Below are 22,062 nucleotides of genomic sequence, written 5' to 3'. Positions count from 1 at the left end.
TCTGGGGTGCAGATGGAAGGATGGTTCTATCCGCTGAAGTGCACTTGATGACATATTTGTGCCAAGGGGAACAGGTTGTGCTGGGTATAGATATGGGGCAGCTTACAAGGGAATAGCAGGGGAATTGGCAGGGAGATTGAATTCTCAAATCCCTCCTGAGTTGCTCTATGGGCAGCACAGCAGTGTGCTGCCCCTCACTCTGGACTTGAGGTAAAACCATGATGGAGCCCAGAATGAATAAGCCTATTAGAATCTGACCCTACAGGATACAGCTGCACTGCAACAGAAGAACTGCAGCACAGCTACAGCTGGCCTTTGTCATCTGATTCAGTCCATGGGGCAAAAACTGCATTGTCGGTGTTCAGGCATAGCGTGGAGGCCAGGTTCTAAGACCCTCTCTTTCACAGGTTTATGGAGTCTGGGCTCCATCCTGAGCCTGAATATCTTACATTGCTGCTTTTAGGCTCACGCATCCAATTGATCAAGACTCTGCAACCCAGTTCCCCGGTTTTCTTATTGCAGTAGATATGTACGCAGAGAGCCCAATGTTCCAGTCAGAGATGCCTGTCCCTAGCAGGGCCTGAGAATCCACATTCCTTAGCCAGCCAACCCTCTGTCTGTTAACAATGGCCCAGGTTCATGGGCCTGAGTGAGAGGTTACTCACTTTTTATTTGGACCATCCTCAGACCAACTCCATGCCCCTTGGGAGTAATCTTTGTTACCCTTTCCCATTTGTAGACTACTTCTGTTTCTGCTATGGCACAATAGCAGCACTGCAGAGCCAGCTCTCTCTTCCCCAGCTCTGCTTATGCGCAGAGATGTGAACAGCAGATGCAAGTTAAGGGGTAGAGGAAGCCATCCTTACAACTCCTTCCTCCCATCTGTAAGCATGGGGGGCCAAGCAACTACATCTTGCCCTTATCTGAAACCTCATTTTGCTTGGTTTTCAGCAGCCTCTGTACTTTGCTGTCCTTAGCCTTGGAAATGTAATATTTCCTAAACTATTGCCTCTTCGTATCTCCCACCATTTATGCTTTTGGATTTTAACTCCTGTGCACAGATTGCTGAATGACACCTCCTCCTGAATGATACCTTTTTCCAACAAATATTTTATTGATTGGCTATGATCTGTGTTTTCTATTTTAAAAGCCCTGTTGCTTACGTTTTTGTTCTGTTTTCAAATGATGTTTTAGGAAAAATTTTGAACATCTCTCGATCACTTTTACCTTTGGTTAAAGGCGGAAATGCCCATAAGCAGGTGCTACAAACAGGAGTCACTGGCTGCACAGTACATTTTGTACTTGTAAGTATTATTCTGCTTCTAAGAATTATTCTAACTAGAAAAATGATGAATATATATGATTGCATCACAATAAGAAATTTATCCTATCCAAATAACATGAGTGTAATTACTTTTTACCTGGAAATACTGGAATTATTACCAATAAAATAGGAAGAATTGGGATTAAATTTCTGTAGGAAGATGGATTTAAGAATAGGATTGTGCAAATATGGGCCCCAGTCCATTAAAGACACTATGCATGTGAGTAATTCCACTGATGTCCTTCCTAAGTGAGCCGTGCCTTGCCATTGCCTTATTTCTATTGCCCTTTTCTCATCTCTCTCCATTGCACTTCTTTCCTTCATAATAGAGGTCTCTCCCATTGTTTCCCATCCTGAACAAACTGTTCCTTACTACCTTATTGCATCTCCAGCTTAACCCTCCTTCACCTCTGTCTTTGCCTTTTCCCCCATTCATTGAATGTGTGGTCTACAACTGATGCCTTAAATCCCTTCACTCTACCTTCTGCCATCTCCACACTGCTGAACATGTTCTCACTAAGATCCTTAGTAACCTCTTCTTGGCCAAATCTCAAGGCCTCTACACCATCCCCTCCTCCTATGCTTTACTTTGGATGCCATCACCCATCTTCTAAAAACAAAAATATCTCCCACTTAGGAGGAAGCTAGCAGAGGAGCAATAATTCTCCAGGAGCCTGTCTCTGTGAAGACAGATGATACGGAGGAGACCTTGCTGGAAAGGGTGAAAGACGCAGAATGCCGAGCCTTTCCGATTGCTTTGCAGCTGGTGGCCAGTGGAATGGTACAGCTAGGAGAAGATGGTGAAACTTACTGGAAACAAGGAAGCGAAAGCTTGAATCCTCATGAAAAGCAAGATTGTATTTCATTTGCTACTAATCTGTAGCCATAACAGCACAACAGGCTACTCTCAAACCCAGGAAAATTCTGTTAATTGCTTCCTGTTTTTTTCCTCTGGCTATTGTTTGTTTTGGCTTTTTTTTTCTGTCCTGATTTCGGTCAGAACAGTTTGATGTCTTTCATTCACAATCAGGTGTGTTTTCCCCCCATCTAAAGATTGTTACAGTTCCTTTGCTGAATTGGTGTTAAAACCTAAATTACCACCTTACATGTTTTCCATCTCCCTCACCCGTCAAGTAGGGACCTATATATTATATGATTAGATTGGCCTTTGGCAATACAGTGCTTAGCTGCAGCTTGCCCCCATCTCCTTGCTTCAGTTCACATAGATTTGATTTGGGAAGCTCATGGTTTTCTGTAATCAGATTAACAATCAAAAGGAGATGTTGACAAAAGTGGTGTTTAATAGAATTCATCTAGATTGTTAGAAAAGGGGGAAAGAAGTGTTAAGTTGATCAGCTCCATCTACCTGAAAGTCAAGTATTAGCACAGCTAGGTTTAGACACTAGCCACGTTTCTAGAAATAGGCTCAAAGCTATCGCTAGCAGCAGTTTCTGGGGTCCTGCTCTCAGTTAGGTAAAAGAAGATGATTTCTTCTTCAAGTGGCTGGTTTCACATACATTCCCCTGTAAATGTATGAGTGCCCAACACACCTGAGACAGACTTTTGCCACCCATTCCAGCAGACAATGCATATGTCCTCCACTAGTCTCTTGGCCTGAGCTGAGATTAAAAAGGACATGATATCCACCTCTGCATTCCTTCTTACCCCTCGTGAAAGGAGTCAAAGCTCCCCATGACTCCTGAGCGTCAGCCGGCCAGCCTTTTAGAGAAATTCTTATACTATATATATTTAGTGTTAGTAAATACCAGATCAGTTAACTGGGCGAAGATCCCCAAATGTCAAACGATGTGTCGTGTGCCTGGCCATGATCCTGGCTAGTGACAGACACAAAAGTTGCCTAATCTGCTTAGGCAATAAATGAAAGGCACAAAAGGCTTCTTTGTACTTCCTTCCCAACAAGAGCAAAGAAACAAAGGGCCTTAAAATATGTCTTCTGTTAAAGACAATGTGTCCCTTGTCAGAGTCCAACAGTGACCTTAAGAGTACAGAGAATTAGTCTGTGAGGAGTACCCCACTGGCAGCCTTTGCTTACAAGCCATGATCTGGTGAAAAATGTTTCTCATCTTCTGTGGTCTCCTCAAACTGCAAAATGCTCCACTCATCCTCAGAGACTGACAAACCTGCAGTGTCTCATTCTTCTCTCCCTGACAGTCTTTGAAATCTGAGGGCTGGTCACAGACACCAGCACTCCCAAGTTAAAGACCAATGCCTCTGGCCGACTGTTTGAGCCCAGCACTGTTGGTTCTTGCGTGACTAGCAGTAGCACATCTAACATTGGTGCTGTTGATGCTGCAGGAATTCTTCAAATATCTTTTTCTTTCTTTCTCTCCCTTCTGGGCTCTGGTGTGATTCTTCATTTGCTGGTGGAACCAGTTTAGGTCCCAAACAAAGTACAGCAGAGACTTCAGGGTGTGTCTAAAAGGAAATCCCTGTATTAGTGGTTAAAAACCTCAGTATCTGTGTAAAGGGGTTCCTTTCCTACCAGAATGAATTGTGACACTGGCAACACACAGCCACCAAGCATTGTGGGAGGTCATTTGGGTCAATTTCAGGCTCAAGTACTTTGGACATCTTTGGAAATTTTGTTAGAAATAACTGTGATGGAATTTCATACTGCTCAGTAGGTCTCTGAAATATTCATTTCCACCACCAGAGGTTAGGTGTGCCAGGTTATCAGACTACTATGCTAGTATTCTTTTTATCTGATCAAGCCGGGAAGTGCAAGGTTCTCTCAGCTTATGCCAAGAAGCAATCCACTTGGGGTACTTCAATGTACAAGATATCTCACTAAAGGCCTTTCAAGAGTGAGGAGCATTATTCCATGTTGCCTCAAAAGGAACTTCATAGACCACTATGAGTGGTCGATAAAAAGGATAATTTTGCAGCTGGTTTTCCATCAGTGAGGATACCTGGTAATAGAACTCTTTGCAACCATTGCAGGAGGTTCTTTAAGGTACGTCACAGTCTGGGTTTCATGATCTGGTGCCTTTCTTCTTCCCTAGTCAGGCTATTTGCTGTACATGTGCATGTGTTCCTTCTGATTCTGAGGGTAATTAGGAGGCTAAAAAGAGAAAAGGCAACTTCAGTCCTCATAGCTTCTGCCTGGCTAAGGCAGCATGGGGATCCCAATCCACATCAATGCTCAGTTCATCCTCCTAGACCTCTTCCTTTGGTCTAACATCTCTTGTTTCAGAACCAAGATGATTGTGGCACTGCAACCTACAGTCACCTCATCTTTACAGCCGTGATGGTGCCTGGAGAACAGCAGAAACAGTTACACCAGGGCCATATAGCCACATGCAGTCACTTACGGTGGAATGAGTATGTGTATAACCACTCACTGGGGGAAAAAATGTTTACGTTCCTGTACACTGATCTGTACCTATATATTTCTAGATGTGTTGGTCTGTTCCACAGCCCCCTCACTTTGCTTGCTATTTTGAAAATTATGGGTGTGCTTAATGTACTCATTTATCTACAGTGGACTGTACTTGTTCACAACAGATCTTAAAGAACTTCAGTTGCTTTACAGTTAAGTAACCATTTTAGTGATATACAGGGGCTACTGGGCTTGATTTACAATGGAAGGAGAATCTGGAGTTTTACAATGCCAAAACAGTGACAAAACTGGCAGTGAGGCCTTCTTCCTTTAAATAGAAACTTTGCCCAGAAAGAAAGCTTATTTAACTGGTTAACCAATTAAATTGGGGGTGGGAAGGGCAGCTGGGCTGGAGTGCCCCTCCCCCCCGCCACATGGGGTTGCTTTGGCCAGGCTGGGAGAACTCCCATCTGTGATGCTCCAGGAGCCACCACGAACCAGGGTTGCTTTGGCTGGGCTAACAGCCCCGCCTTCAGAATTCCTGGGGCCAATAGAGACAAGGGTTGCTCTGGCCTAGCTGGAGCAACCCCATTCCCACCCATGACGCTCCCAGGCCTGCTGTGAATGAGGGCTTTTCTGGCTGCATTGGAATGCCCCGCCCATTGTGAGCCCCATAGGACTGGAGCAAGCCCCCTGCCAGTGTGTGGGGGAGGACCCTGCTCCCGCCCCTAATGGTTAACCTTAACTGGTAAGTCTCATGATGAGACTTACTGGTTAACCAGTCAACATCCCTAAGTGGGCCATGTCCAAGCAAAAAAAATCAGGGGGGAGGGGAAGTCAGCCAAGAAATTATTGGGCAAGTTGGAAAAAGAAACATCCAGAATTGAGATTTCTGATAAAGGAGCCATTGTTTTGGTTAAATCAGATCACAGACATTAAGGCTACGTCTACACTTTCAAAAGAGGAATGCACATGAGGGAAATTGAAAATGCAAATGAGGCACTGATTTACATATCTTGTGCTTCAGTTGCATAATCTCTTTTCGGAAGAGATGCTTTTGAAAGATAGCAGCGTAGATTTGGCTCTTTCGAAAATAAACCCCATCTTCGAAAGAACCCTTCTTTCTATTTGGTTTCAGGAAGAAGGGTTCTTTCAAAGAGGGGGTTTATTTTTGAAAGAGTCCCATCTACACTACTTTCTGTCTGTTGAAAGAATCTCTTCTGAAAAGAGAATATGAAAATGAAACACAAGATATGTAAATCAGTGCCTCGTTTGCATTTTCAATTTCCCTTTCAAATTCCCCTTCAAAAGAGGAATGTGAGTGTAGACGTAACCCAATCGCCCCTGAGGTTATTGCTGAATGAATAAACACTTTTTGTGTTGGGAATTGCATTTCACGTCCTGCACTTTTTGGGGCATATCATAGGCCAGGCTTTTGGCTCTAGTGAGGTATTCCAGAATGTATGGCACATTTCGTTGTAATATACATTGCAGGATGGTTCTTTCAGGTTTTGTATTTAGGTTTGTTCTGTGGTGAATGTGTTTTGGTAGTTGGGGAAAATAGAGAAAACTGTTCTATACCATGACTTCATCTGCCTTTAAATATACAAGACTTTATGACTTCAGTATAGCAAGTGATAATGTTTTATTGTTATATGTACAGCAGGCAACTTATGTTTTCTCATTATCCCCTTCCTTTCTCCCAGATTATGTTGAGGATAGCTGATCAGTGTTTTGATAGGTGCAAGACAAGCACTCATGATTATTGCTTTTTCTCTCTGTACTGTAGGCCTATAGTAACGTTCTGCATATTTGAATTGTATAATCTTGTTTGAACATATTGAAATCTAACAAAGTTATAACTAGAGCCTTACTCTTCTTATTTATGTATATCAGCTCTGTCTCTGTCTCTCTTCACCATGGTATCTAAGCCACTTGGTCTTTATTTTTCTTCATAATATCCCTGGGAGTCTGTCACCTTTGTACAGCTAGAAAACTGATGCATTCATTGCCAGACTTTTAAAGGTATTTAGGCACCTAATTCCCATTGAAAGGCTGTCTGCTTTGTTAGACACTTAAATACTTTTGTAAATCTGCCCTCAAATGACTTGCACAAGATAAAAAAGAAAAGGGAACTGAAACCTTGACCTTCTATCACCTATAGACTGCACATTTTATTGTTTCCTGCTAATATGTTGGAATAGTGTTAGCAGCTACTGTCTGGGTATGTCTGTATTTACCAGGAGGGTTGGCGTGCCACAGTTGATCTTCCGGGAATCAGTTTTTGCCATGTGTGTGAAGATGCAGAAAAATCAATCTCTTTGGGCTCGGCCGTCGACCCTGGTACTCCACGCTGCCGTGTAGAGTAAGGGCTGTGGAGCCCAAAGAGGTCCGATCTCCACTAGGGAAGAAAGTCGCTCCTGTTATGTTGATTCTAGGTGTGCAAATGGCATGGCTAGAATTGCACGTCCGGGATTGACTTTGCTCCCCAGTGTAGATCACACTGTGCACTCTTGCAGAATGTGAACTGCAGGTGAGTCTTTGAGTGGCAACTCCTCCTCTTCCTTTGGAAGTTCATTGTTGAGATGAAGCTGGAAGTTCTGCTCTCCATGACTCCTTGTTCCCACTCTTTTGAGTATACATCATGGTTTCCCAAACACTCTGTGTGTGTGTGTGTAAATTCTAGGGGAGGGCATGAGGCGACCCAGCCCCCTCCATCGTTCTCCCCACCCAAAGAAAGAGTTGGCCTTTGCTTCTGGCTCTCCAGCCCCTGCCATTTTACGTGGATGACCCAGCGCAGCCACTATCAGAACCAGGCAGCTGGTGAATGGCCACATGGAGCTAGCTGCCTCCTGCAAAGGTGATTGAATGTGGGTTGGAGCGGGAGGGGTCCCAGCAGCATGGGGCTCAGGCACTTGGCACATGGCTGGGGTGGGTGGCTGGTGGGCATGCAGCTGCTCCTGATAGTGCGAGGCTCAGGCAGGAGGCTGGTGGGCAGCACGGGCAGGGGGCTCTGGCAGTGCAGATCTCAGGTGGGTGGGTGGCTTGCGCAGGCAGCTCTGGCAGCTGCAACAGAGCTCAGGTGTCTGGCCAGCTGGAGCTGCACCAGGCACTCCCAAGGGACCAAGGAAAATTATTTGTGCTTATTTTTAATTTTAAATAACATATCACATTTTTTGTATTTGTTTTAAATTATGAATTGCATTTTTTGTTAAAAGGGGGTTTGGATGATGGCAAAGAAGAGTTGGGGGAACGTGAGGGTTTCTAAAAAATCAAAAGGGAGGGGGTGTGATGCTGAAAAGTTTGGGAAGCCCTGGTATACATGAAGGTGTGGGAGCCAAATGGGGCTGTGTGAGCTCTAAGCCCGGCCCAATATAGTGTATACTGAGGCTAGTAATTTGTTGTCTAGTGCTTAGCCATTGGTTAATGGTAGCACTAGTCTAGAAGACCCCGATATATGAAATCCACAAGCCCCACGGAATTTTCTTCAACTCAGTGGTACTTGGGCTTTGACAAAGAACTTGCTACATCAGCAACAGCATCGAGGCGGATGGCGGGGCAGTTAAGGAGAGCCCTCTAGCCTGGATGCTGTTGGAGACTCTAGAACGCAACATACGGACCTAGCAGGCAGCCTCATGCCATAGGCGCTGGAACTAGTGGTGCAGCCACATGCGCCTCTCAGCTTAAAACAGTTTCTAAGCTATACAGGGTTTACACTTTGGTTCAATGGCTCTAAGCATGCCCACTATGCAAATTGTTCCCGCACCCCTGCCCACACTCATGTTAAAGCCCATGAACGCAGGGCAAGCCCAGAAACACTGGGTGGTTGCCTGTTCCAGGGCAAGGGGGGGGCACTGGCCACATTCCCCCCCCACCCCAACCCAGCCTTTCTCCATCCCAAGCCCCTGCCCTCCCATCTCTGCTGTTCCCTCACCTGCCTTTTACTGTAGAAGCACCATGCTGCTTCCAGTGAGCGTGTGAGAGGATCCCTGCCTGCCCCTGGAATGGCATGGCCCAAGGGTAGCACACACCACACCGGGGGGCGGGGACTGACCCACACACTCACCAGAAGCAGCACAGCACAGCACTGAACAGTGAGTACTGATGTGGGGGCAGGTGGCCCCTTGTGCAACACCCACCCTCCTTCCCCCCTCCCCCCATGTTGGCTGTGGGCTGAGGCATCGCTGCCAAACAAGTTGCGTCATGGCTCTGAGTTGCAGGCAAATAGAATGTAAAATGTTGAAAGGGCTGAGAGTACTGGGGATAGGACATGATTGCAGCTGTGTAACTCTAAAATGGGGCCTGTCTGTGTGCGGGGTTTTTTTTTTTTTTGGGGGGGGGGGTTGGTAATGTTTTTCTCTTAACAGCTGTGCGCTGCCTTCCTTGAGAGGCCCAGAATCTGGCTAGACGAGATCTGTGGCTATGGAAGAATTAAGCCAAACTGGTTTTGCCACGCTCTGTGTCAGGGTGGTTACGAGGCTGCTGAGAGTAAAACTAAAAGAGAGCATATGGCTATAGGGATAGTGCTAAATGAGCCCGTGTGATGTCATGAGCGTGTAAGAGCTGTGGGTGCTATTGTTTCTGATTTGTCTCTAAAAACAGATGCTTTAAGTACACACACAGAAACCCTAACACCATCACCCCTATGCCCCTCCCCCTCACCCAATACATACTTTTGTTAAGTTTTAAAGTCAGTAGGAAGGGGACTATAGTATGCTCAAAGTTGCAGTGTATGAGGGGTCATTGTTTAATAATGGTAAGCTGATACTGTAGTGCTCTATTTCAATTAGAAACAGGAACATAAAATCCCAAAGCAGCCCTATTGTACAGACATTTTCTTCATGTGCAGCTGTTAGGGGGTGCATAAATTCATCATTTAGGGTAAGCAAGTATATTTTACGACCTGAACTAGCAAATCATGCCCTCTGTGGCCATTTAACGTGATTGAAACAAGCAGCTGGAGATAAGGCGTATTCATTTACTGGAACCCATCTCTTTACAACAGAAGTTATCTAGGTCAGCGCAGCTCCTGGAGTGAGAGGTATATTATATAATTCTGAATGCATGTGATCTCTAGCTCTGCGTATTTGTTATGGGGTGGACAAAACCCCAAAGCCCTCCAGGGGAGGCCACAGGCCTTGCCACACCCCATCCCAGCAGTAGGAGCAGACAAGAGGACCTCTGGGCAGGATAGAGCAGCTTCCTCTGGGGCAGCCAATCAAGTCCCAGCAGGCCAATATTAAAAAAAAAAAAAAAGCCCTGCTGGGCTAAGTCCAGGCAATTGCATTCAGGAGCTCCACCCAAGTAGATCCCTGTTCTACCTGGGAGCCCAGCAGCACTTGGACAGTTGCCACTGTGAGCTGAGCTTTGACCTGGGCCAGACTCAGCCCCCGGAGCTGGAGACTGCCCACAAACCTACTTGATGCACCAACAGCACCCTGGACAGGGCAAGTCCGATCCCACCTTCAGAATCCAGAAGGTAATGGTCAAGTCCACATGAGATACTGTTGGCTGCAGACAGGCACTCAGTCAAGAGCTGGTTGACCCTGTTACACATGTGGCATATATTGTCAGTACTACCTACTAATTCATGTGTTTATTGCAGTGTGATTCGTTTGCGGGGGGTGGGGGGGGAAACGACAGCACCTTCAAGCTGTAATTCAGCAGGACAAGGTAAAATTGCACCTTAACTAGGCATATGTTTGGTATTGTTTTTAAACGGGCTGTGTGTGTGTTTCTAAAACATGCTCTTTAAACAGTTTAGGAATATTATCAACTTTTGTTGACCATTAAGATGAAGACTTAAGTACAAACAGTGCCTTTAAAAAAATCCGTATCACCTATCCCATAGCTGCCATAAAGTCAAGCAGGGAACCTCTGCAGTGGCTGATAGAGGTGATGGATAAGTGGATCAGCAAGGGGGGGCATTTAGCGTTGCGCTAGTTTGAATTTGGTGCATACTTCAGCCCTACAGTGAACAAAAATTAGGTTGATTTAAAATGTTTTACCTGGTAAGGAGCTCCTCCTCTTCTCTCCAGCTTCCTCTTGGCCTTTCACTTCTGGCTGACCCAGCAATGCTATTCCCTCCACCTTTAAAAAATAGCTTCTTGGGGGCCCTCTGTGTCACACCTGACTCATTCTTTTAAGATAGCTCACATAAAAGTACATCAGCCCAATTCCATGTGCCTGGTAAGAGCACCCACTTCATCTGGAACAGCTCAGATGTGACCTACCCATGTCTCTGGTTATATTCTGAACAGCTGTTTTTACAGGGGGATTAATCAAGATGCATAGAATACTCTGCCCCTCTGCTGGGTCTGTACAGCACATGAGCTCCAGTAAGGAAATAGTTCAGTCAGGTCTTTGTGAGTTTTTGTTGTATGATGGGGATGGTCTCGCTTAATTCGTAGGGTCCAGAGTGTGTTTTTTAGTTTCTAAGATCACAGCTTTCCCAGAAACACAGGGCAAATAGCTGCTCACTTTGCCAAAGTGAAAAATGTTCTGTTCTATGTCTGTGGTGTTTGTTCACAGAGACAAAATGTGGTTTGTCATACACAATGGTAATACATGTTACATCCCCACCAGTGGAAATAGCTGGTACAGAGACATTCTGCACAAACTTGTGTTCTACAATGTCCATATATCAATACAAAGTTCTGTCCTCCTGTAATCTTTGCTGAAAATGGGATTGATTTTGTTTACACAGTGAACAAGTGCTCCAAACTCTTGGCTATTTCCCCAGTGCTAGGAAATGCATGACTACCACCAGGAGAATTAAATCCAACTTTACTACCCTTGTGATCATAGCTTATGAGTCCCTCTGGCTGTTTATCTTGGCTAACCCTAAAATTAGTTCATAATCCACTAATTCAGGTCAGTAGCCTCATGGCAGGAAAAACTGCCCTGCCCTCTTTGCTCCCCAAGGTGACTTCAAAAGGCTTGTTTGGTGATGCTGTTTCAGACTGTATTTCCAATGACCCCACTTCACGGACCCATGGGAGATTATAATATCGTTAAATATTTGTAAGTTTTGTGAAAAATCTCCGATGCTGGCATCAATGGGTTGATGTGTTCTCAATCTTTTCAACCCCTACACCAACCTCCATCCGTACTATGAATACTTCATCAGCAAACATCTGTTCATATGTTTTCGGATGCTTCTACCTTTAGGTGGCCTCTGTTTCTAAAAAGGGACCCAGACTGCTTTTAGAACTGTCTCTATAAACAGTTTATACAGTATCAGCATTTGCGGGATTTACCGCACCAGTTCTGGTACGATAATTCTCTGGACGCTTTGATTGTAATTAGTGTTCCTTCTAATTTTTTCCATCCATGGGTAGAATAAGTTTTATATGCACCATCAATAGAAACACGTGCTACCAGCTGTGGCTGCTCGGAATCTCTTCTGGGTGGGTGCCCAAGTGCTCAGTTTATAGGGAACACTGCAATGCTTTACAAGCTCCAGCTACATCACTGTATAGAGAGGTTTTACCAGCTGTAAATATTTTACTACTTAAAGTTCTGTTAAATCATTGTGACATTCTCAGTTTGGCATCATTATTGGTAACAGAAGGATCATTCTTATGCTGCTATCACAAACTGTTTAAAGTTCTTCAGTGCAGGCTGTTTTTGGAGAAAGTGCCCATCATCAACGATAGTTCAAAAGATCTTAAGGCAAATTTTACAACCTGTCTTGGTTTTTAAGCCTAAGGTCTAGGTGTATTTAGGTGGAATGCCTATCACCTTTAAGGAGCACTTAAAACCATTGTCATTTGGAGACTTGCTGCATTTTCACCTCCTCCACCTACTATTTTGCAGCCATATCTGAAACAACAGTTTGTTTCCTTTTAAACACAGAGTTTAAAGAAATCACTTCTACCCTTAATGAAAGCAAAAGAATTTATGGCAAATATTTAATGTCCCCTTGAATTAGCTTTTTCTTAACTTTATTACAAGTAGGTTTTACATAAGGGAAACTGAAGTTCTAACACAAAAGGATAACATAGGCTGCCAAACCAATATGTGGTGTCACTTGGTGTATTAGTGACAGAAGGGTTCTTGGTTTTGTTTTAAAACCATGTAGGCACAACTGAAGGAAGGTGCCTCTAGCTTGTGGAATAAACTGATCTTAGTAAACACTAGTAACATGTCTTTAGCTGCTAAAACCAGTGAAAGAAAATGAGGTGTTTGCACAGCGATAACAGTTCAGCTCTAATAAACACTCAGATAGGCTTGTAAGAATGGCAAAAGATTTAGGAGGGGAAGAGGCATAGGTAAAGACAATAAAAAAACCCCCATCAATTTTACTTTACTTAAAACAGATGCCCTCAGAATTCCTGTATTTAGCTGTGATAAGATTAGTAAAGAATTTCACATAGGATTACCAGGCACTGGAAAGCGTCTCATTCTCAGTTCCACATGGAACAAACCTCTGCCTCTTAACTTTCTTAACATCTAGTGGACTGTAGGAATGAAATGAGAGCACTAAAACCAGACTTGCTTACCCACAGGTAAGTGTTCATTAGGAGATTTATTTTGTAAGGCATCTGCTGGATCCCAGCTTCCACATCTGGATTCACATCTGGTGAGAGTCCAGCCCATGTACAAAGCTTAATGAAAAAAATATTTTGCAGGAGCAAAATCCACTTCCAAAATTTTCTTTAACAAAAGACTGTGTTATGAGGGCCTTTTTATTCCTTGTTATATGACCAGAAGAATTTTGATCAGTTACCCCCATCAGTTATGCACTAACAGTTGTCCTGAAAAGATTTTTCACAGTCTTTATCAACAAATACAGTTGTGTCAAAACATTCACGGACTAATACTGACTAATGAGCTTCAACTACTACGATACTTTCATAGGGAAACTCAGAGACGCTTAAATCTTTGCTTCTTGGGCTATGATAATCTAGACTACCAAAAGTGGAGTAAGAGTACTGTGAAATTGTGGACTGAGATGTCAGTGGAAAAAGCAATTATAATTAGTGTGGTAGCTGACAGTGAGATCTATACCACCACAGTATTAAAAAAAAAAAAAGTAAAATTCCCCTCCCTTCCCATTTTTGGTTTTCTCTGTCTTCAGTTTGGAGCGCTGGTGCTTGCGAGATTTTGCAGATCCTGCTGGAATGCCTGGGGAAATGTTACAGTAAAGTACACTTTATGGACAGCATAAAAGTAACTGTGCAGTTGCCACATTCTCCCCTCTGGACAATTGTTCCATGAGTGCATCCAAAAGCCTCCTCAGTTCCGCTGTTCTAAATTCCAGCAGATCTTGCCATTTTCTCCTAGACACACTGCCTTACTGGCTACCAACTGCAAGGCAGCAGGGAAAGCTCTGTGTTCTGCTTCTTTTACTCTTTCTGACAAGGTCTCCTCTGTGTCTCCAACCTTCACTGGAACTGCCTCTTGAAAAACTATAGCTCCAGCATCAACTTCCTCCTGAAAATAAAGTCCAGAATACTGTCAACAAAAAGGAGGGGAAGAGAAGATGCACAAAAGTAGGACAGTTATTTACTCTGATAACTTTAGGTACCACTTATCAAAGTTATTACATATGTGTTTCCTGTGATGTGAGAGGAGCACAGAAAATATAGTGTGGGCAGCATGATCTGCAGGGAATTGATGGGTATCTATTTTCAAGCATGCAAGCAGGTAGAACGGGGAATGCCAAGAAAATATTTGTGGGACTTCTGAGAGAGTGAGGAATAGCATCCCACAGAAATCAGTGAAAGTCATGGCACGTAAACCACATAAAACTGGACTAGACAAAATGCAGGTATAGCTAAAGCAATGAATTCTCTTGCATTGACAAGGAGGTGCCTTAAGTGAAGTAAAAGATCTTTCCACCTCTAAATTATTTATTTTCCTTGTGATTAGTAATGTTCTCTGTGTTCTGTGAACTATCTTTCAGGGTTCCTTCATTGTGTGGAAATGCTACAGTGACATATTGTGAAGGCACAGGAACGTTATCTAAAAGGGTTGAACTCTTTGCCTCCTCCCGTGCTTCTGTGATGGCAAGAGTCAAAGAGAGAATGGATTTCTTAAACAGCTATAGGAGCGAGGATGATTTTAAGAATTTAATGAAGGGCCTGCATCCTGCTATTTTCCATCCTGATAAGTAAATGAGGGGGAAAAAATCTTGCTTCTGAATTAATTTAATTGTCCATTTGCTTTCTTCACAAATGGTGAGAAGTCAAAACTCCTCAATCCTACTTAGTTCATAACACACTTCCAAAATACCAGGAAGGGAGAAGCTAACTTGATGATTAACTGAAATATTTATTTACAAGAGAGAACTGAAAGTCATTTTAATGGGAATGCAGCTGAACAATGTTTTCTGTGGAAGCCAACTCTGCCAAAACACTATATGTAGGCCTACAGCTAGCTGATTAAAAAATCTGGATAAAATTGGTGTCAAAACAGAAATACCAGCACCAGGACATCAGGTGTCCAGGTCTTCCGAATTTCTTATGAGCGATCAAGAGTTGGGCCCAAAGACCTTTGCTTATCTTGCTCAAACCAGGCCCTGCTAACATGATGACAATACTGCTAACCCCAGGTATTTAAAGAAAAATTATGACTTTTATAAAACTAATGGAGTTAGGGTTCTTTTCTTTGCCTTCTGGGGTGTAGATCTTAGGTTACAGTCACTCCACAGTTTCAAGCTTTTCTCAGCAAGCATGAGAGCTAGAATATTCTTTAAATGAAAGCTGAACTTCTCAGGCCTTTCTTGATTCCAGCACTAAGATCACTAAACAGGATGAGGATAAAAGACACATGACTTGGCAACCCGGTAATGGTAAAGATCACCAAGGCTTTGCTTGTGCTAGCGCTCCCACTGATATGACAACTGGTGGAGCAGCCATCACTACTTTTACAAATGGTAAGAAGCTGCATGGAAGAAATGCAAGTGTTGTTAAAGGTGCACAACATTCTAAAGAATTCATCACGCTGTTTAACCATTTCTAAAAATAAAGAGGAAAAGACAGAGATAAGTTAGACAGGTGTTATTCCCTCCAAGATTATTAGCTGTGCATTTTCCCCAAAGCTGCTAGTTTCTGTTAGAAATGATGTACTTACAGCTACAAAGTGCACAGTGCAGCCAGTAACTCGGACTCCAGCTTGTAACACTAATTTATGGGCATTTGCTCCCTTAAAAGAAGGTAGTAAAGATGGATGTATATTCAGTATTTTTCCTGAAAATAATAAAAAATTGTCATTATCTCTTAGCCCACATTTCACAAGCTAAAACATCAAGTAAATACCCATTATGCCCATTTTGCATTCTGGTTAATAAGATAAAGCAGCCCACAGCTCATCAGGAATCTATTTTCCACCCTCTCTCTTCAGGTGATCCGGGTTGGGAACAATAAACTATTAGAACATATGTTGTACACATCTCCCAAGAACTGCTCCCATGACTATAACGCCTCGTTCTTTTTGGTCATGTTCTCTTCCCCCGTGTCACGTCTTGTTCTTCCCCTGACAACAGACATATCATATTGCTCACAGTCCTTACTATCCACTCACGTTAGTGAATCAGAGTATTTGCCCATGGTGGCATGGAGCATCACACAAACTTCCATGAAATTGGTAAGATTTCTTCCTGGGTTAGCCTCTAAACCACTGAGAATTGTTCAGTCTTAACAGCAGAGAATTGATGCCTACACTGGAGCAGCCCCTTGGATTTCCAAGAAGCAGAAGCACACCACACCTAGCATTATGCTCTTTCAGAAGCTGAGGGCTCCTCCTAATGAACCGTCACCAGGATCCACATTATAGTAGTGAGCTGCATTAGGCCTTTCCCCTAGAAATGAGTGCTATGCCTTGTGAGCATTCTAGACTCTCTAGCCTCAGAATAGGACTGAAAGCTGTAGCAATTGTACATCCGAGATCTGCAGAGCCATCAGATTGTCTTCTGAAAATAAGTATATTTTTTCTCCTCCTAAACTATTAATGTGTCTAGTAAGTTGCATGGTATGGTGCAATGGCATTTTACAGCAGTCAAGGATCTGATTTTTAATTCAGACCAAACAAAAATTCTGCTTCAGGTTCACAGGAAAACTACAACATATGCCTCACGTCAGGGTAACCTGTACACATATCACTCCTTACCTCATCTGTGTGAGTTGCATGCTGTCAATGTTCATCAACAGCTTAACTGGACTGCAGTGTGATGCTTGGCTGACTAATGTAAGGGGCATCCAGGGCCCAATTCCAAAATGGAAAAAATGTACTGAAAAGGGATAAGTAAGAGAAGTGATGATTGTCAGTATATGAATATAAGATTAGGGCCATTTCCGACGGAGTCCAATTGGCTGACTAATGTAAGGGGCATCCAGGGCCCAATTCCAAAATGGAAAAAATGTACTGAAAAGGGATAAGTAAGAGAAGTGATGATTGTCAGTATATGAATATAAGATTAGGGCCATTTCCGACGGAGTCCAATGCACAGTTTGTATGCATGCAACAGTAACCTCTCCAATGACACTGGCAGCCTTATGGAGACAGGCATACCATAAGAACCAACAGATTTTCAACAATATCTCCAGCCTATTTTGTTCAAATAAGGTTTTTTTTCCACTTCAATATGCAATGTGATAGTCTTGTTCTTGAACAAAAATGCCCAGAGAACAGCATAGTGAAAATGATACCTCAGTTGAGTTCCTTGGTTTTAGTATTCTGAGAAGGTGGAGTACAGGAAGCTGTTCTTCATGCATCTATTCTGCTAAGATTCACCTTCAGCACTGCAGTACCAAAGAGGAACCATGTCATGAACAGGACAGGGGGAGTCTGAGCTACTGGCAGAGCAGGAATTGGACTGGGTCAGGTTCCAACGCATCAGTCTGAGACAGGCCAGAGGGTAAACTGGGTGTTAAGGGATGGAGAAGGGCAGGAGACCAGGAGATAACTTGATAAAAGTCCTGAAAGCTTTTGCTTCTCTTTGTTACTGCTACTTAGACAACACAAAAACACTCATGGGAAAATGAGGATTTTGCATTTACTTGTGCAAACGTTATGAAGTCTCCTAGTTTGTCAGGGACTACAGGTCTTGAATCCAGCACCACAGGTGCTCAAGACCTAGGCAGATCAGACCTGCCACCCAGTGACCTGGTAACTGCTGGTAGTAGTACAGCTGCTGAACTGTAACAGAGGACTTCAGTCCTATATGCACATGGAAAACTAGGAGTCTTGATTGGTCCCCAGTCTCTGTTTAACTTAAGCACAGGGATAGTTTTCCCTGTTGCAGACTGTTTCTCCTGCAATACCTGCAGCTATTCCTACTTCCTGAATCAGTGGAAACAGAGTGTACTATTTACTTGTACAGGAATTTCAGTATCTGCTCTCTTATCCTCTCCTCTGTAGAAGCAGGTCACCCACAATTCCTCCATTATAAGGAAATGGAAAGATGATACGAAGAGAACAGAAAGATACAGCTTCCTTCACCCTTTCTTGTTTATTTCTCTGTTGGAGGAAAGAAATCCGGCCCCCCCTTGCAAACTCAGAATTAAGGTGGCCTCCTCCTGTGATAGCAGGGTGTCCTACTCTCTGGATCGTCATCTTGTCGTGGTGAGCGGGTGCGTGATCTAAGGAACCCAAGAGCGATGCCGCAGGGAGTCTCGTGCTCCAGCAGGGTCACCCATGGCGACAAGATCGGGCGGGGAGGGTCCAGACAAAGAAAAATCCTCAAAGTCCTCAACGGCAGAACAGGCAGGGGATAGCAAAGGTACAAATGCTACAATGGCTGTGAAGGTGGATGAAAGCTGCAGCAGACAGGAGGCTCCCAGCTGTCGTGGATTCCATGCCATTAGACCTGAGCTTTCCATCCATCAAGAACCATGTGGTGGCTGCAGTGCAACAGTCCCCTCATGTTAGAAGAAGTCATGTACAGGTGCCTCCATCAGCTACCCTTTCTGTGAGGAGATCTGCGGCTCCAGAATTGGCTTGATCGGCCATCAATGCACTCACAAATAGGAGGGTGACATGAAGACGTCCTACTCGTTACAAAGTGACTGCCAAACAAGATAGCAAGGTGTAAAAATGGTCTGGCAGGAGGACTAGGAACTAGTTTTGCTTTCTCACAGGAGGTTGAACATCTCCCTACTCCTCAGCTCCTAAGTCTGACAGAAGGGGTTATCTTTTACTGTGTAAACAAGGCTGTACATTTTTGCCTGTTTCTTGTTCACAGGCTTAAGGTTACTCTACCTGCTTTGTTTGGGGTTAGGAAGGAAATTTTGGCCTGACCCAAAAAAGCCATTAACTAAGGAGGCAGGGGATTCCCTTCCCTTTTCCTGTAGTAATTGAAGCTAAGGGTGAAAGCTATGCACCTGAAAGTGGTTGGGGAGCACGTAGGACAAGACAGACTTAAGATGGGAGCTTAACGCAGGAGGGTAAGTGACCTGTTTGAGAGATGCATTTTTGCAACACAGAAAAGCTATTTATAGGCTAAGTCTCTGTTTCTGAGGCGATCCCATCATAGTACAGATTACTTGTAATGGCTTCTTATCCTGAAACTAGGGCATAGTGTGGGAACAGGAGAGGATGAGGAAAGGGGTCCACAGCACAGAGCTGGGGAAGACATTACTAACTAGGGCAGATACTATACAAGGCATCCCATTCGTAAGTATATTTCTCCCCATTATCTGCTTGGTTGGGGATTTCTGACTCCACTGTGTCCCTGGGATTTTAACCTGATGGGTACTTTTAAGCCTTATGCTTATTTAGGACCAGAGGGACTACTCGATGACTTTGCAACTTGAGCAATTTCTATAAATGTTACAGCTTCAGCCTTTGAACAAACTCAGCATGTCACAGCTTATTCCTGCATCATCCCAATCATCAGCAATGATGGGATCAGCAGCCAGTTGGTCGGTTAGCTTCTGATATGAAACTGGTACACCGCTAAATTGTCTTAAGTTCTTAACTCCCCAGGCAATCAAAGATGATGCTTTAGTTGTGGTTTTGGGGAGAAGGAAGGTTTCTGTTCCAACCATCCCCAGTTTTGTATCTTCTTTAAAAAAATCCAGAATATATCTGATCAAAGGGCTTTACTATTTAAAGTGGTCAATCATTTATGTGCACTTGGCTGGTTCTCTCTCTGTAATATTTGCCAGATTAAATGCAATTTTTAATTGCAGCTGCAATATGTCTTTTGTCATGTTTGGAAATATACATTAGAACAGCCTATTTACCATCCCACTTTTTGACAAAGGGACCAGACAAAATCCGCATAAATCCTGCAAGACAGATCAGTTCAACTGAGAATTCTTCAAGGACTTTATCAACTGCATTATCAAATTCTATGCGACTTCCATACAATTTATGGTCAATCACCTACAATATAAAAAAAACAGAGAAACACATATGTGAATGTGAGATTAATTGACCCTCTCATACAAGAACATGCTGAAATACTATACTGTAATCAAATAAAAATCTCCAACTACCTGACAATTACAACAAGCACTTTAACTCTTAAACTAGCTTAAGCGGCTTCAATTGATCCGAGGACTTAAAGCAATCTGTAGGGTTTAAAGTAATGCAAATCCAATATCAGTTTAAACTGAAAAACAAGATTCCATCCTCGCCAATTTCAAAAGATGGCCTTCTCCTCTGTGATTTCAAAAACGTAACATCGGGCACCACAAAAATTCAGATGGATAATAATAAGCATGTTAAGAAGGAACAGCTGGGTAAGGAAGAACAAGAATAAGGACTGCTCCAGTTAAAGTCTTCTCAATTAAGGACACATATGCCATATTTAAAGGTGAATATTTTTAAAATTAAACTAAACTACCAAACTATTTCTTAAAATGCCCATAGTTTTAAAATAATCCTTAAAATACCCACAATTTTAAAATAACGAGGCCTATTAAATACAATGATGTGTACAAAAAACAATTAAGTTTGAAGGCAACACATTAGGTTTGAAAAGTTTATACTAAACTGGTTGTTCAGTGGTTCAGTTCACTGGCAGTGTGGTTGAGTGGATAGGGCTGGACAGGCTTCTCATGTTGGCTTTGCTACTGAATTTCATCCTTAGCAAGTCATTTCACCTCTGTGGGGTGCTGATTCCCTTCCCACTCTGTCTTGTGAGTTCATTTAGATGTGAGCTCTTCAGGACAGACTGTCTCTGACAGTGGGATCCATAAAACACTCACTGATCCCTACTGGCCTCTAAGCTTACTTGACACCTATGTTTTCAGTCCCTGGGTGTCTATGTTTTAGGCCCTGTAGTCAGCCGGACACCGATCTTTTCCTTTAGCCCCAAAGCAATTCATGAACCAGAAGATAAGTGACTGCACATCTAAGGGTAGAGCTACATCAGTCAATCTCAGATAAGCAATTCCAGCTACGTCATTAGCGTCACTAGAATCAGCATATCAGAATCAACTTTCTGCCCTAGTATTGTCTAGGGCCCTTCAGGCTCATGCTGATGTCCCTTAAATCATGTGATAGTGTGGAGCACAGGGGTCTACGGCTGAGCCCAGGGAGGTCAAGTTTGCCGTATCTTAACACAGGCAGCAAAAATCGAACTCTGGAAAATTAACAGCAGAGCAGTATAGATCAACACTAAGTCATATGCAGAGTCTGATGTTGTGTGTGATTTCTGAGCACGTCTATTGGACCAAGTGTGGTTTAAAATCCGATGAAGAAGGAAACAGTGGTGATACCACACACCTATAGCTTTTAGCCCAGTGGTTAGAGTATTTTCCTGGGATGTGGGAGACCCAGGATCAATTCCCCTCACTCAGAGGTGGAAAAAGAATTTGAACAGCCGTCCCAAATTCTCAGAAAGTGCTGTAAACCCCGAACTACACAATACCCTCTTGTGGGGCTCTCTCCACCTTGCCTGTTGAAGCTGTTCATTCCACCATGGATAAATAATGGAAGTGATGGGTGCCTAGTGTTGTAAATTCCTCTTTTTAGAGAACATGTCCCTGGCCATGGGCTGTGAGGCTTGTGTGTGCCTTCCACTACCCTTTACCAGACGGCCTCGAGGTATTAAGCACTTTTAAATTAAAAGTTTTATTTTTATTTACCTAACAGTATTCCCCATCAATCCGCCTAGAAATAGAATTAAAATATAAAAAGATTTACTTCAAAAACTAGTGTTAAAATACATAGGTAATATAGGTTCAATACAAGGTATAGGAGATAACTGTTAGGGTTATCGGTTGGTAATGAATATGTATTAGCTAATTGACTATTCATGAGCGTAGGTTTAAATTCTGATGCACTGATAGGATAAAATAGGATGCTCATGAATATGTATACAGAATGTGCATCTTGGTTGCCGGGGCAACCCAGGTGCGGACCTGACACCTGTGAGTGTTCAGCCAGGTCCGCCCTGGCTCTATAAATTCTGGAGCCCAGCCCCGGCTACCTCAGTCCGCCG

The 22,062-nt window shown here is 43.3% G+C and overlaps 2 protein-coding genes across 3 annotated transcripts in view; one reads left to right on the top strand and one right to left on the bottom strand.

Annotated features, from left to right (window-relative positions):
* LOC142014326 (trifunctional purine biosynthetic protein adenosine-3-like) overlaps window positions 1-4,669 on the top strand; it is a 55,965-nt gene extending 51,296 nt beyond the window's left edge. The window contains exons 23-24 of the mRNA XM_074996740.1: window positions 1,195-1,304; window positions 1,962-4,669. Of these exons, the coding sequence (XP_074852841.1) occupies window positions 1,195-1,304; window positions 1,962-2,207 (356 nt within the window). The 3' untranslated portion in view covers window positions 2,208-4,669. The remainder of the gene's footprint in view (window positions 1-1,194; window positions 1,305-1,961) is intronic.
* Window positions 4,670-12,494: 7,825 nt separating this feature from the next.
* Window positions 12,495-22,062, bottom strand: part of GART (phosphoribosylglycinamide formyltransferase, phosphoribosylglycinamide synthetase, phosphoribosylaminoimidazole synthetase) — a 70,069-nt gene continuing 60,501 nt past the window's right edge. The window contains exons 22-24 of one of the 2 annotated variants that reach the window (XM_074996708.1): window positions 19,856-19,997; window positions 15,744-15,859; window positions 12,495-14,102 (exon numbers count right to left, since the gene is read on the bottom strand). In XM_074996708.1, coding sequence (XP_074852809.1) covers window positions 13,905-14,102; window positions 15,744-15,859; window positions 19,856-19,997 — 456 coding nt within the window. In that variant the 3' untranslated portion in view covers window positions 12,495-13,904. The remainder of the gene's footprint in view (window positions 14,103-15,743; window positions 15,860-19,855; window positions 19,998-22,062) is intronic. The other variant, XM_074996717.1, reaches the window with a different exon arrangement.

Source organism: Carettochelys insculpta, chromosome 1 (genome assembly GCF_033958435.1).
Source record: "Carettochelys insculpta isolate YL-2023 chromosome 1, ASM3395843v1, whole genome shotgun sequence".
Taxonomy (NCBI): Eukaryota; Metazoa; Chordata; order Testudines; family Carettochelyidae; genus Carettochelys; species Carettochelys insculpta.
Note: the sequence above shows the minus strand (reverse complement) of the source record. Positions and strands in the feature narration are given on the sequence as shown.